The 15,716-nt window shown below is 52.7% G+C and overlaps 1 protein-coding gene across 1 annotated transcript in view; it reads right to left on the bottom strand.

Moving 5' to 3' along the window:
- Positions 1-7,905, bottom strand: part of PLEKHD1 (pleckstrin homology and coiled-coil domain containing D1) — a 28,090-nt gene extending 20,185 nt beyond the window's left edge. The window contains exon 1 of the mRNA XM_004426288.3: positions 7,653-7,905. Coding sequence (XP_004426345.1) covers positions 7,653-7,801 — 149 coding nt within the window. The 5' untranslated portion in view covers positions 7,802-7,905. The remainder of the gene's footprint in view (positions 1-7,652) is intronic.
- Between the last annotated feature and the right edge of the window lie 7,811 nt (positions 7,906-15,716).

The following is a 15,716-nucleotide window of genomic DNA, read 5'->3' on the forward strand; positions in this document are numbered from 1 at the left end:
GCTGTGCAAAGGCTGGAGAGTCACCGTTTCCTTAGCTGTTCTCGGGGGGTCGGCCCCGTGCTAAGTGCTTGACACGGATCAGAGTACTTGATCCATGTAACTATCCTGGAAGGTGGAGCTGTCTATTCCCATTTTACAGATGGGGAAACTGAGGCTTAGAGGTCAAGTAATGTGTGCAAGGTCACACAGCTAGGGCAGAGATGCAGCTGGGACTGGAACCCACGGACGACAGTCCCTGCTCCTCCTCCCCACCCAACGCTGCCTCAGGAGCTGCTTCTCCCTCATGCCAGCATCTGGGCAGGAAGCAGATGGGCCAGAGGCGGGAGGTGTCAAGGCTGGGGTAGCCGAGAGTCAAGCTCGGCCACTTAGCAGCAGCATGACCAGGGCAAGTCACCTGGCCTCCCCAGGCTAACGTGAGGATAACAGTATCTACACCTTTCAGGGTCGTCGGGATAATTAGATGAGTTTCCTCACACAAAGACTTAGAACAGTGTGGGACACATGGTAAATACTCAGTAAATGTTTGCTTATATTACTACTATTATTGTGTATTATTATTAGGTGCAGTGTCTGCCGCAGCCTCCCCAGACCTCCTTTCCCACTGGCACCCACACGGCTCCTACTGGCAGGAGCTCTTGGCTCCAGCCCACGTGGCCCGCTCCCTGAGCAAACACACGGCGCTTGCCTGCATCTGCCCCGCCCTCCTGTCCAAAGCCCGCCTCCTGTCCGGGGCCAACCTCAGCCCTGGGCGAAGCTGTGTCCCCTCCAGCCCTAGCCCTCAGGACCCTCCTGTCCGCCCCACTGGGCTGTGAAGCCAGAGTGTACGTGTGAGGTCAGGGGTCTGAGTCAACTTGGCGGCCTCCTCTCTCTGGTCTTAAAGAACGGTCTTTTCACCTCCAGATTAAGGAGCATTTACGAGGCGCCAAGACACTCACTTTTCTAAGTGTTTTATTGACATGATCTTATTTAAATCTCTCACAACAACTCTGAGAGATGGGGGTATTTGTTTTTCTACTTCACCCGTGAGGAAATTGAGGCCCAGAGAGATTCAGCACCCAGTAAGTGGCAAACTTGGAGCTCAGCTCTCTCTGCTGACAGAGCCCCTGCTCTCAGCTGCCGTGCTCCCTGACGCCTGGCACTCCTCAGCACTCATGATGTCTGTCTTCCTAGCTTGTCTCTGCAAGGTCAGCTCAGGTCAGAGAGCATTAACAAATCGCCTGACACAGCAGGTGGGCCCCGGGGCTTGGGATCCCTGCCCTCAAGGAGCTTATAGTCAAATGCAGCAGAGAGAGCGTAGAAATCAATAATTTAAAAAATAACTAATGCTTATCGAGGTCCTCCTTTGTGCCAGGCACTGTTCTAGTATCATCATTATGTGTGTTAACTCACTCACTCCTCACATGAGCTAGGTGAGGTATGTGGAGCACAGAGAATTTAAGTAATATGCCCCAGATCACACAGCTGGTAAGTGGGGAGCTGGGATAACTGTAAAGCACCAGGGTACTCTGAAACACTGTAAGTTTGTATGAGGCACAGGAAGAGTACAGACCAAGGAGGAATGAATGGTTCAGACGTCCAGCCAAGGGAATTCTCTGAGAGGAGGTGACAACTGAGCAGGGTTTTCAAGAATGAATAGGAGTTATCAGGAATCTGGGAGGAAAAGGAAGGGGGAAATGCATTCTACGCAGAAGGAACAGCATGTGCAGAAAATGGTGTGTTCAAGGTTATGAAAATATGTCTGGTATTACTGGCAGAGAAGTACAAGAGGGGAGGGCAGTGGTGCAGGAGATGGGGAGTAAGGGGTGAGTTAAGGTCAAAGAGAAGCAGGGACCAGAGCAGGGCGAGGTATGAAGTCCTCACGAGAAGTCTGGGCTTCTCCTTGCAGAGGAGGAGGGGAGCTGCCCATGGGTTTCTAGCAGGGCACCTGTGAGGTCAAATTGTAGTTTTAGACATGGGTAGGGTGGCTTTGAGGGGTCCACAGCCAGGCAAAGGGGCAAATTAGAGTTATTGGTGATAATAGAGTTATTGGTTATTGCTGATAAGTCAGCAGGGCTTGTTGAATAACTAGACGAGGGCAGGGAGAGCAGAGTCTGGGATGACATGAGGGCCAGGACTCCAGCTCAGGTGACAGGGTGGGCATGGTGCCATCCAACAGGAACTAGGGGACCCAGGAAGGATTTCCCTAAGCTTTGCTCCACATTTACTGCCCTCCTCAGAGTTCTGGATGCACCAAGGGCTCAACCGGAGGTTGATGGTCAACACTGGCCTCACAAAAGATCCAGCTGGAAGGGAGGGAAAATGCTACTTAGACCCACAGGTACCTCTAAGCTGGGAGAGTCCTGTTAAAGAAAGGCCCATCCACTCTGCAGAGCCCCTTAACGTCTGGAGATGCAAAAGCGAAGTTTGGGAGTAAGGGCTGGAAAGGGCCTTGCATCAGAGAGAGAGAAATTTGGAGTTAGGGAAATCCTGGAGGGCACTGGGGAGGAGGGGTGATGGGAGAGTGCAGAGGAGAGAGGATCCAGGGAAGATGCAAGAGTCCGGGGCCTACAGTGTTGAGACAGGGGTGAAGAATCCCATCTCTGGTGGTGGTGAGATGGGGTGCCTGGAAGGCTTGAGAAACCAGGGAGCTAGCACTTAGTTAGCAAGTGTTTGCACCTCTGTGATTTCAATGCCTCCTCCTCTTTGGCAAACCTGCTCTTCATCACAGTCTGCTAGACTCACACACACATTGTGTGAGAGGCTAATATGTCCACGTGGCAGTGGGGAAGAGGGGAATGAGCTGAGTTCCACGCCTGGTTGTACAACAAGAACCACCCACAGTGGACAGCAAATAAATTCATAAACAAGGAAACAAGCGTTTAGAGCCTCTTGGGGATTAGCAGAAACCCTGGTGCAGGTTTAGACTCCTCAGGATGTGGGGTTAGACCTTGGGCCAAACTTACCCCACTCTCAAGAGGGCAGTGAGAACCCAGGGGACGTGGGAGCCACCCATGGGTTACATTTCACAGAAGGGTGGGACAGCCAGTCTGGCTGACCTTTCTTCCCCTTATCCCTGAACCCCTCAGGCCCTGAGAATGGGTGTGTGGGGGTTGGGGCCAGGTAAGTCCCAGAGCCGGGGAAGGACAGTTATCGGGAGTGTCCTTTTCAGAAGGCAGGCAGAAATGACACAGCACCCAGTGTGTCCCTTTTGTTCGTTCTGGGTGTCCTGGTATGCTCAGGGAATGCTCATCCGGCCACTTGTCTGGCAGTAGGTCTGAGAGGGTAGGACCACAGGACTTGACCTGTGAGGCGCACGAGTGATGACAAGTTAGAGCTTATGCAGAGATCTTCAAGTCCAAGGGAGTTAAAAAAAAATGTTAGCAGAATTCTTCAAACAATACAGTAAAGACAAGCTGAATATGTAAAACAGGTAAGAGTGCAGAGGCTCTGGGTAAAGTGGGTGAGGGCCTTGGAGCCCATGCCCTGCTCCCTACCCTCTTCAGTAGGGGCCAGCCACCTCTAGAATCACCCATGGAACAGTTTAAGAACCATAGTGTGACCCGCTCCCACTTTGTACGGGAGACGCTGCCGTCAGTGAGAGGAGACTGCCACGCCCGGCCTGCATCCTGCAGCTGGTCACCGGCAGAGCTGGGGCTGGAAGTCAGAGCTCCCGCCTCTGAGCCCAGGTTCACGCTCCACCACAGCCACAGCTGCTCTCAAAAGGAGGGCTTTATTATTCCCGAGTCCTGCAGGGAAGGAAGCTGCGACACCTGCAAGGGCCCTGCTTGAGGTCCGGCCCCTGCGAGGGGAGACTCATCCTCAAACAGGACAGCAACAGCCGCTAGGGACAGCTCTGGGGGTGGGGGGGAGTCTGGCTTGTTTGCACAATCAATTCACTTAACTTCAGCCAGTTGGTCCAGGCGAATCATCCCATGACCCGAGGGAAGCCTGAAGTCCTGAGTGTTATTTCATTGTATGGCTGTGATCCAGAGACTGTGCCCCTGTCCTTCACCTCAGGACTCAGTGTAAGCTCGATGCCACCACCTCAGGGGCGGGGGGGGGTGATGGACAGAGGGATCTGGGGAGATACCTCAGCTGCCACCTAGCCACTGCCCATCCCCAAATGCTGTCACTCTAGAAGTTGGGGAACACTAATTGATTACAAAAAGAGGGGCCTGAGGGCACCCTCCGGCAGTGATAAAACAAGCAGCAAGGCTACAGCTGTGTTTGGGGGTCACCTCACACAGCCAGCTGTGGGTGTGCCATGTGAGCCAGAAAGTGAGACCAAATCCCAGTGTCACCAGAGTGAGGTGTGTGGAGGTGACATGCTAGGCTCTTCCCCTCAGCCCTCTGGGACAGCTGGGTATTGCAGTGTCACCTCTAGGAAGCAGTGCTCAGAGCCAAAGATGAAAACCCTAGACCCAAACGCCTCTGGGAAGACAGTCTCCCCAGATCTTTTTGGTATGGTGACCACCAACTGGCCAGATCGCCTTTCCACTTGTGCAGGTTGTGGCCTGAGATTTGGGAAATGTGCCCACTGTCTCCATGGTCCCTTGGCACTTAGTGGACACTGTGAATCTTAGCTCCCTGAGGCAGGGACCCACCCACGTTCCACGAGAGTGACCTGCGGCTGAGCTGGGCTCAGGCCGCACTGGCCACCTTACACCAGGCGGGGGAAGGAGGGACAAGAAGGAGTGTTGATGCCCCTGGCTGGGCCCTCCTCCTCGGCGGCTCCCGCCTGGGAGTTGTTCAGAAGGGATTTGGAACGGGGACTAGAAGGCTGGAGACAGTATTAAACCCTGGGAAAGAGTTAGTCTGGCCAAACCAGCCCCACCATGCGGCTGACACGGCGAGGCTGAGGCACTCTGCTCCTCCCTCCTTGTCTCTGAGCTGCCCAGGTCTTCGCCAACAGCACTCGCGTCTCTACTGCTCATAGACTCAGGGGAAGATGGAGTCATCAACCTTACCCTCTAGACACCTCTCCCAGATTCTCTCATCTCTGCCAAGTGATGTTTTTGATTTCTTTCCCCTTTTGTTGCCCCTGGCAAAAAAGCTGACCCTTTAGCTCAAGGTCATCGTCCCACCCCAGGAAGGGCCAGGCTGCTTGGGCAGCAGGGTTGGAGGCACCTGCCCTGAGACTTACCCTGAGCCAAAGAGGTTTTACAAAACCCAGCTGGCCACAGCCGGTTCCATCCTGCCCATTTGTTATTTATGCAGCGCAGGAGCCTCTCCAGGCCCCCTCCCCTTAGCTGCCCCAGCCAGGGCATCGATTGCACTAATGGCAAGGCTCCACAGCGGCAGGCCTGAGCTGCCCCCTCCCCAAGCCTTCCTGTGGCCACCAATTAGCTGAGGTCCAGAGACTCCATTTCACAAATGGGGAACTGGGGCCCAGGGGGCCCTGCTGGGAAGTGAGAGGGGGCTAAGCTTAGCATCATGCCCCCCCACCCCCAGACCCTCTCTGGCTGGCTCTTTCACTGACCCAAGGCTAAATCGTGTGTGTCTGTGTGTGTGTGTGTTGTGTGTACTCCCCGAACTGTGAACATGGACAGCAGTCCAGAGTGGGCAGGTGGGATGTCAGCACTTTCCTAAGCCCAGGGAGGGGCAGTCTTTGCACAGGGGCAGCTCCAGAATTCTTATAAGGCAGGGAACAGAGGTGACCACCTCCTTGGAAGGAAGGGGGCTGGAGGACTTGACTTGAAGCTGTATTTGCAGAGCATGTACACTGTTCTTAGACTGGATGTTTTTTGAGTGGCTGTGGAGGCTGAGGGAGATTCTTGGGGTGGGGGGTGCTAGCTCTCCAAGCTCCCCTCCCAACCACTGTGCTGTTAACTGGGAGCCTTTGCCCCTGACACCTCCCAGCCTTGGAATCAACTGTGGGTGCAGCGGCCAGGTCCCCACAACTGTGGGTGAGGTTAGGGGACATACCCTGGCGGTCACGGGCCCCAGCATTTACTAGGGATGCAGTCAGGTGAAAATGCCTTGCAGGAGAATTCTTGGAGGACAAGGCCCAGAGGCAACGCCAAGGACAGCAGCCAAACCCAACGGGGAAGGAACGTTGGCTGCCTGGAGCAGCTGAGGCAGGAGCGGTAGGGGGAAGAAGGACATCCTGCTAATGGTACTTGAACTTACAAGCAGACTTCCCACCCCCACTCGAGTGCCCTGGTAGACAAGGCTGCTCCTGGCGCTGCAGCTCAGGCAGCACCGCCCACGAAGCCCCTTGCAAGATGCTCTCCATGCTGCCTCAGGCCTCCATTGAGAAGTCCAAAGACAGAGGAACTCAAGGGGCCTATGTCCCATTAAATCCCAGAGAGAAAGCAGGCAGAACTAACAAAAATATGTGTTATGTCAACAGCTATGTAAAATGTGAAACACCCTCCACAGCCCCATTTGTTCTGCGGCCTTGTAAAAATATTAAATTATTCATCAAAGTAGAGCATCGGAACCAACCACTACCACATCCCTGTGATCTGTGGTCCTGGGAACATTGGAGGCCCGCCTGCTCAGGCCCGACTCATGACAAGGGATGGGCAGGGGTATCTAGACACACTCCTAGTTTCCTGGCAGGGTCACACCTCCAGGGAGAGGCCAGATGGGGGTCTGAGTTCTATAGGCCATTCCAGCAGCAAATCTCAGAACTGAGATTGGCTCAAAGGTGAACACTGTCCAGAAGATGGTCCACAACACCTGAAACCAGCAGTGGGGACTTTCTTCAAGTTCAGGGTTGTGACCTCCCCCTTCCTCCAATACCTTCAGGGCCCATTTATAAGCGGGAAGTGGCTACTGATGTCTGGGGAGTTGCCTTTGAGTTGGGCACCAAAAAGAGGGGCTCCCGGGTGTTATGACCCTTCCCACTACCCCTTCCAATGGATCAATCCTCCAGTCAAGCCCATCCATCCCCTCCCCCACTTCCCTCAGGCTCTGCCCCGTCTCCACCCAGCTTAGTTCCTCCATTCCTTTCTGGCTTCTCTGCCTGAGGCACTGGAGTCTCTTTTCCCTTGGCACAGATTTTTCAAAAATTATTTCAAGGGACAGTTGGAGGAATTGCCAACATCACTCTGCCAAGGTTGGGCACAGAACCTTCCTGGCCCTTCCTCCCTCCCCTGGCCTGAGCCTTTCAGGAGGGCCAGCAGCCCAGCTCCCTCAGTGTGTACCGTTTGGGGGTAAACGAAGCAGGGGGGATGGGGGGCAGGTAGGACACCCTTGCCCCACCTCTAAACCTGCTCCTCGCGGCCTGGGGGAGGGGGGCTTGTGTAGATGATGGAATTGGCAATAGGGGTCCCAGAAGGACGTCTTTGGCTGGAGATGCGGCTTCTCCTTCTGCGGCAGTGTCTGGCCCAACCTGACCCAGCTGGACTCCCACCACGGCCACGATCTCTTCAGCCCGCACCCAACCTCCCCCCTCGGACTTAGATCCAGTCCCCAGAGCATTCACCACTACCTCCAAGGCCGGTGGTCCCACCCCAGCTCAACCAGCCCTCGGGCAGAGATGCCCCCAGCCCACGCTAGGATCCACATCTTGTGGGGTGGGGAGTGGTCAGCGCAGAGTGAAATGGAGCGAGGTCAAGGTCATAAAGGAAGGCAGAGGCAGGACAGTGACTGAAGGGGTGGTGGGGGGTCCTTAGGCCATGGGCTCCCTCCCTGGGGTCCTCACCGGGCGCGGGAGGCGCACTCACCGCCGGGACCACTTGGCCGACGGCCTCCCGAAGGGCCGCTTCCACAGCACGCCGTAGAGCTGCACTTTGGTGCTGATGTCCAGCGCGTCCGAGTCAGCCTGCTCCAGGGACGGCGAGGGCGACACCGAGTTGGACTTGGACGTGAACATGCTGCCTCAGCGGAGCTGCCCCCGGCCCGGCCCACCCACCCCCGGGGCCGGCACGGACGCGGGGCTCCGGGGGAGGCTACGGGGAGGCGGCGTCGGCGGGCGGCTCCGGGCGCCGTCGGGGCGCGCAGCCAGCGGAGACGCGGAGAGGCCGGGCCGGGAGCGCGGCGCCGAGGGGGCGCGGGGCGCGCAGCCTGCGGCTCGGGCTCGGGATGGAGGCGGGCCCGGCGGGAACTCGGCAGGGAGGGCGGCTCAGCCTCCAGCCGGCAGCATCTTCCCCCTCCCCGCGACAGCCCCAATTCTGGTGGCCCCGATTGGCTGGGAGGGGCAGGTGAGCCAGCTGGAGGCCGGCCGCGAGCGCCAATCAGTGCGGGCGCCGGCTGGAGGGCCGGGCTCCGTGCATCCGGAAGGTCCCGGCGGGTCGCCCTGCCCCGGGATGCGGCCACAGCACTTCCCCACCCCCACGCCTCGCGTCCGCCTCTCCCCTCGGGGCCCTGTCGCGTGCAGCGCCTACATCGAAACTGAGAACACGTCTGCTTTGTGACGGGCTTGGAGTCACTCCTGCAGATCCCCAATCGCCTCTGGGTGGGGGAGAGCAAGGAGCAAAGGTTTGGTGTCAGACCACGGGGCTTGGAGTCCCACCTCAGTCCTTACACAGCTCCGTGAAGCTGCGGTGAGCCTTGGTGCTCTCACCTGTAAAGCGGAGATGCCTGTACCTCCTCAGGCAGGGCGGTGGCCAGGTGAGACTTCGGTAAGTGCCCGAAGCGCGCGCCCCGAGAGGAGGCTCCACCAGGGCCGGCGGCCGCTCCCTGCCCCTCCCCGTCCCCTCAGGTGGGTTTCACTGTGCACCGCCGCCGCCTCGCGCGGATCAGATTTCTTTTCCCAGAACTTGGCCGTCTGCGTCGGCATTTGGCACTCGATGCCAATCCCGAACTGTCAGTGCAGTTTGCGGCCGTGATTTATCTGCACGCCTGGCCCGTGCTCCTGGGGCCGGGCGCTCTATCCACTTCCGCTCCTCTCGAAGGCTCTAGGTGACCCGCTCACTTTCAGGCTGGGGCAGACGTCTGCCCCTGGGGACCGCCCGCCGAAAGGCTGTTAGCACCGCTGCCTGGCGGCACCGCTCCAACGGCGAGGAAGTGAGTTTGCGCAGTAAGAGGTAGCCCGCTAGCCCAGCTGCAGTCGCCCTTTCCCAGGCTGAGGAGCCGCTGGGCATCTCTAGGCAGTCAGGATTCACCTGCGCCCTTGCGAAAACCACTTTAACCCCTTAGGGTCTCTGATTCCTCACATTTAAGATGAAGTCGGATTGGAACAGAAGTTTGCAAATGGGTAGCCTGAGAGCCAAATCAGTTTATATACCTTATTAACTTGCCCAAGTAAAGAAATGAGGTATAGGGCCGGCCCTGTGGCTTAGCGGTTGAGTGCCCGCGCTCCGCTGCTGGTGGCCCGGGTTCGGATCCCGGGCGCGCACCGGCGCACCGCTTCTCCGGCCGTGCTGAGGCCGTGTCCCACATGCAGCAACTAGAAGGATGTGCAGCTATGACATACAACTATCTACTGGGGCTTTGGGGGAAAAAATAAACAAATAAATTAAATTTTAAAAAAATTTAAAAAAAAAGAAATGAGGTATAGTTAATATAGGATACAATGCACAGATCTTAAGTGCATATTAATTTGATGTTTATTTGATGAATGTATACACAAGCAAGATGCAGAACATTTCCATCACTCCAGAAAGTTCCCTCATGCTCCTGTCTAGTCAACTCTCCATCCCCCCTCTCCCCCCCAGGGCAAGCACTTTCTAACTCTTCTCAGCATTTGCACACCTTTTTAAAATTTTAAATTTTAATGCTGAAATGGCATTCTCCACAGAGCCACCTCACTCATTTATTACCCACCTGGCTCCTCCTTGTAGGCATTTGAGTTTGTGATACTCGCTAGAGGCTCCCCCAGGCCTTCCCAGGTCTAACATTTTATGAGTCTAGATAAGAAGGGCCCTGGCAGAGCCAGCTTGGTAGTGTAATGATTAAGATGGGGCGCTCCAGACCCCAGGCTTCAGATCCCAGGCGTGGACTTAGGCACCACTCATCAAGCTATGCTGTGGCTGCATCCGTATACAAAATGGAGGAAGATGGGCACAGATGTTAGCTCAGAGGTAATCAGAATGTTTGCTCAAAGCCAGTCTTCCTCATAAAAAGAAGGGGCCTGGCACCCTTCCCCTACCCAACTCTGGGGTTGCCAAGTCCAGGCAGCATCCCCTTGGTGCTCACTGCCCAAGGGGCCCCATCTGAATTCCCTTGTGCCCCTCATGGCTCATGTGCCCCTGCAGAACATCTCAGGCCCAGCCTTAACACAGGGCCCAGGGTCCACCACGTGGGAGGAGACAGGACTAAGAAGATGATAAGACCTCATGGATAGAGTGCAAAATGGACATTTCACTCATTGTTTGGCTGTTTTTCCCAATGCTTGGAAAATTTCCCACTTTAGGAGTGCTGCTTTCCCCAGATGGAAGCTAGAAAACTTGTGTTAGAAGCCTGAGGTGTGGAGGTCACTGGTCAGGGGCACCGGGACAGGACTTTGAGTTGCAGGTGACAACACATGAGGAAAAAGCATGTACAGGCATCAGTTTCTCAAGGGAAGGTGGTACCAAAGGCATCTGACTTGTTTTGGGGGTCAGCTGGGGCTGCAAGGTTTCGTTCCCAGTGCAGCAAGCAGCTCTTGCACGGCTGCAGTGGCAGTCACAGGTGAGTGGCTCCTGGCAGCACACAAATGGCAGCATCAAGTGCTCTGTGGCAGCAGCTTCCTCATCAGGCTGCTTCTGCAGCCTGGTTTTGGGTAGCATTCCTGGAAGCTTCACCTCAGGTCAAGCCTGGCTCTTTAGCCCTGCCAATATCCTTCTAATAAATTAATTCCTCTTCTGCTTAATCAGGTCAGCACCAGCTTTGGCTGCTTGTGATGAGGAACTAGTGATGAGCTCGTGAGCCATAGGTGGAGAAAGGCAGTATACCTGCAATCGTTTTTAAGAAAGGCCTTCCCAAGGAGAAGGGCTGAGTGAGCTCAGATGGTTCCTGGGAAAGATTCAGTGTCTTCAATGGAAGAAATAGAGGACGCACTTCTTCGGTGGCAAAGGGAAACCAATCTTTGCCCATTCCCTCTGCATATAGGACATCTGAACAGACCATAGATAATGGCGGCTAAGGCGGGGTGGAAAGACTGCCCTGAGGCAACCAGCATGAGTTTAGTGGCTCTCTGGATACCTAGGTGGCTTCTGCTTCCCTCAACTAACCAGTCCAGATCATGCCAAGTCAGCCTTGGAGAAGCCATTTCTGCTTCCATTGTGTTCTCTGCCCCAGCTGGTGGGAGTGCTGAATACCTGGCGGACAGTTCTACAGAGACAAAACAAGCTGGCTGCCAATGCAGTGCCCTAGACCAAGTGTGGGCCGGGGCTGCCAGGTCTTATCAGGAACTAAGTGAGACCAGTCAGCGTGGAAACTCAAGGTCTTGAGTGCCCTCCATGCTCAGACACAGCTGATGTTCTAAATATATAATTTACATCTTATCTATTGCATTTAATGGTTGAAACAGCTCCAATGAGGTACGTATTATTTTTAGTTTTCCAGATGAGAAAAATGAAGTTCAAAAAAGTTGTCTACCTAAGATCACTCAGCTGGTCATTTCCTGGAACATGGTAGGCCCTCAAATATGCATTGAATGAGGGAAAGTGCAGGATCAAGATACATCATTCATTTGATCTGAATGCTGCGACCATACCTGTCACACAGCAGCACACTGCCATGTGACATGCAGTCTGGGAAAATGCAGACCTCTCTTTCAGCCTTTCCCTTTTTTTCTAGTAATTTCTCTCAATTGCCAACTCACCTAAGGCTCAAAGTTCCTGCAGAACTGAAGATGCAATTCTACTCGCACTATAAAATTCCAGCCTCTCAGCTGTGTGCAGGCATAGACTCCTAATAATGAGCACAGTTTTTTTCTTATAGTTTTAATTTTTTCTCCAGCTTTATTAAGGTATGATTGACAAATAAAAATTGTATATATGTATTTAGGTTATACAACATGATTTTTTAAAGGTGTACAATGTGATGATTTAACATATGTACACACTGGGAAATGCTTATTATGACCAAGTTAGTTACCAAATCCATCACCTCACACTGTTACTGTTTTTTCGTGTGTGTGGTGAGAACACTTAAGATCTACTCTCTTACAAATTTCAAGTATATAACACAGTATTATCAACTGTACATTAGATCCCCAGCACTTATTCATCTTATAACTGAAAGTTTGTACCTTTGACAAACAGCTCCCCATTTCCCCCACCTCCCTGCCCCTGGTAACCACCATTCTACTCTCTGGTTCTTAGGAATTTGACTTTTTAGATTCCACATTTATAAGTGAGATCATCCAGTATTTGTCTTTCAGTGTCTGGTTTATTTCACTTAGCATAATGTCTTCCAGGTTCATCCATGTTGTTGCAAATGGCAGGATTTCCTTCTTTTTTAGTGGTTAAATAATATTCCATGTTATATATATATCACATTTTCTTTATCCATTCATCCATGAATGGACACTAGTTTGTTTCCCTATCTTGGCTATTGTAAATAATGCTGCAATGAACATGGGAGTTCAGATACCTCTTCAAGATAGTGATTTCATTTCCTTTGGATATATATCCAGGAGTGGGATTGCTGGATCATACGGTAGTTCTACTTTTAATTTTTTGAGGAACCTCCATACTGTTTTCCATAGTGGCTGCACCAATTTACATTCCCACCAACAGTGCAGCAGGGCTCCCTTTTCTCCACATCCTCGCCAGCACTTATCTCTTGTCTTTTTAATAATAGCCATCGTAACAGGTGTGAGGTGATATCTCATTGTGGTTTTGATTTGCATTTCCCTGACTAGTGATGTTGAGCACATTTTCATGTACCTGTTGGCCATTTGTATGTCTTCTTTGGAAATATGTCTCTTCAGGTCATTTGCCCATTTTCTAATCAAGTTATTTGTTTTTTTGCTATTGAGTTGTACAAGTTCCTTATATATTTTGGATATTAACCCCTTATCAGATAAATGGTTTGCAAATATTTTCTCCCATTCTCTAGGTTTTTGCATTTTGTTGAATGTTTCCTATACTGTACAAAAGAACATACGTTTTCATAATATTGCTTTTATCAATAGTCTGCAGGCTCATGTGATGGTCACCATTGTTCCATGAAACAGGCATTAGCATGGCCATTTTATATACTAGCCCATGGTAGTTAAATGTGTGAGTAATGGCTGGGGTCCAGCTCACTTCAGCCAGAGTGAGCCAGACACAGAGTCTTACTTAACCCACTCCAGCCAGGAATGGGCAGGAAGACATTCTCAGACAGGAAACAGTGATGGGTCTCCCAGGAGTCACACCCTGATTGGGCCTCAAAAGCTCCCAGCAACCTGGACAAAAGTGGCTCTTCCCTTAGTGCAACCTTCTCAGCTCCCAGCCCTCTCTGTCCCTGACCCCACCCTCGGGCAGGCTGGCCATGCTGGTGCCAAGTGAAGGACGCAGGGACGCTCCTGCTATAAGTTCCCTGAGCTGTCCTGGCACCCATGTCAGTCTGGTGGCTGGGCCAGCACAAGTATCCCTATAGGGCCCAGAAGCAGAAGAGGCAGACAGAACTGGGCTCCAGGCCAGGCTGTGCTGCAGCATCAGATCTCTTCCACTGAACCTCTCTCCCCCCTCCAATTCCATCATTCAGGCTCCTCCTGACTTCCACAGGGTATGGGACCAATTCACTCCTCTTGGTTCCTGTGGACCTTTGCCATCCTTCCACTCTGGCATGTGTGTGCATGCCTTGTTTGGAGTTTTTCTCTGTGTTTATGTTCCTTCCAGACTGTGAGCTCCTTGAGGACGGAGTCCAGGGCATATAGTAGGAGCTTAACAAATGCTTACTGTCTTGATTTATCTTCACTTGGCCCTGTTCGGTTGCTCCAGTTTCTTGTTTCAGTTTGCCACCCCAACAGAGACTGACCTCTCAGACCCTCAGCTTTCCCTCATCTGTAAAACAGAATCTGTGGGCTGGCTGGGAATGTATGTGAAAGCAGTCTTTAGATGACTTTTCGTGTTAAGGTGGGTTTAAGTCCAGGCTCTGCTGTTAGCTGTGTGAACTGACGACAATCACTGGACTTCTCTGGGCCTCCCAACTTGCTTCATGTGGCCCTCTTCCACCTGGACTATGCAAATAGCCTCTTCAAATGAGTATCCCCACTACAGCAGGATCCCCCAAGGAATCCCTGCTCACCATCATCATTCATGTGATCTTTTCAAGGCCCAAAGCTGATCATGTGAGCCTACTGTTTAAAACCCTTGGTGGGAGGGGCCGGCCTGGTGGCATAGCAGTTCAGTTCGGGCACTCCACTTCTGTGGCTCGGGGTTCACAGGTTCGGATCCTGGGTGTGGACTTACGCACTGCTTATCGCGCCATGCTGTGGCAGGTGTCCCACATATAAAGTAGAGGAAGATGGGCACGGATGTTAGCTCAGGGCTGATCTTCCTCACACACACACACAAAAATAAATAAAACCCTTGGTTGGGTCTCCATTCCTTCTACTCCAGCTCCCGACTCCTGACCTTTGACAATAACACCCTCCACAATCTGTTCCGGATTTGTCCGGGCTCACCCCGGTCGCTTTCCTACCCACTCTCTGCTCCAGCCACACGGGTTCTAATATCCTGAGAAGCCACCATGCTCTTTCACATCTTCTTTTCCCTTGCTGTTCCCTCAGTCTAGAATGCTTTTCTTCTTATCTTCCCAAAGTACTACTTCAAAATTCGGCTCAAGTGACTCTTCTTTTGTGAAGCCTTTTCTGATGCCATTCCCTCCCCCCTTCTGAGGATTGAAACACTTATCTCTTTTTACTAAGTTGTATTCCACTTTGACTGCAATTCCTAAGGCCAGGGGTAGGTCTCAGGCTCCTTTACCAGTCTCAAGGCTTGGCTGCCCCCAGGGAACCTGAGAGGGAGGGGAAGTGGGGTAGAGGGCCCCGCATGTAGTTTGGAAGCCAGTAGGCCAAAGGACTAATGGGGTAGGGGAGCCAAGGGAGAGAATGTGCGGGCACAGACCAACTGCCCTATCTCCAGGCAGTCCCCCATTCCAGATGTCCTAAGACTGAGAGTCCCTTGCACAAGACGAGATAGTTCTGTTATCAGCAGCATCAGCCTCTTGCTAGATTTCTGCTCTCTCTCTGCCCAGCAACTGCTCACACCCAAGGTTACCAATGGAGAAGTGCTTCTGGGGGTAGCCCAAGGACCTTGCTGCCCTGCCAGCCTGCCAGCTGCTTCACAGCACTAACATGGGCTCTTGGCATCCAAGGGCATCGCTGTGGGCAGCACACTGCTCAGAAACACTGAAGGTATTCGGTGCTCCCTCTTGTGGGTGATGTGTAGATTAAAATGCATACATGGTGGCCGGCCTGGTGGTGTAGCATTTAAGTTTGTGCATTCCACTTCGGAGGCCCAGGGTTCACCCGTTCGGATTCTGGGCGCAGACCCACTCAACGCTCATCAAGCCATGCTGAGGTGGCATCCGATATAGAAGAGCTACAACTCTACAACTATGATACACAACTATGTACTGGGGCTTTGGTGAGAAAAAAACAAAAAGAGGAAGATTGGCCACAGATGTTAGCGCAGGGCCAATCTTCCTCAAAAAAAATAAAAAATAAATAAATAAATAAATAAATAAATAAATAAAATGTATACATGAATTTTACTTCTAAGAGCAAGTACAATATTTCATTGGGGTGGGAGGACGTGTTCAGTCTGGCCAATAAGCCCATAGCCATTTATTATTTTGTTTTTTTCTTGTGAGGAAGATCAGCCCTGAGCTAACAGCTATTGCCAATCCTCCTCCTTTTTCTCCCCCAA

Source organism: Ceratotherium simum, chromosome 24 (genome assembly GCF_057802395.1).
Source record: "Ceratotherium simum simum isolate JZ-2026a chromosome 24, ASM5780239v1, whole genome shotgun sequence".
Lineage (NCBI taxonomy): Eukaryota > Metazoa > Chordata > Mammalia > Perissodactyla > Rhinocerotidae > Ceratotherium > Ceratotherium simum.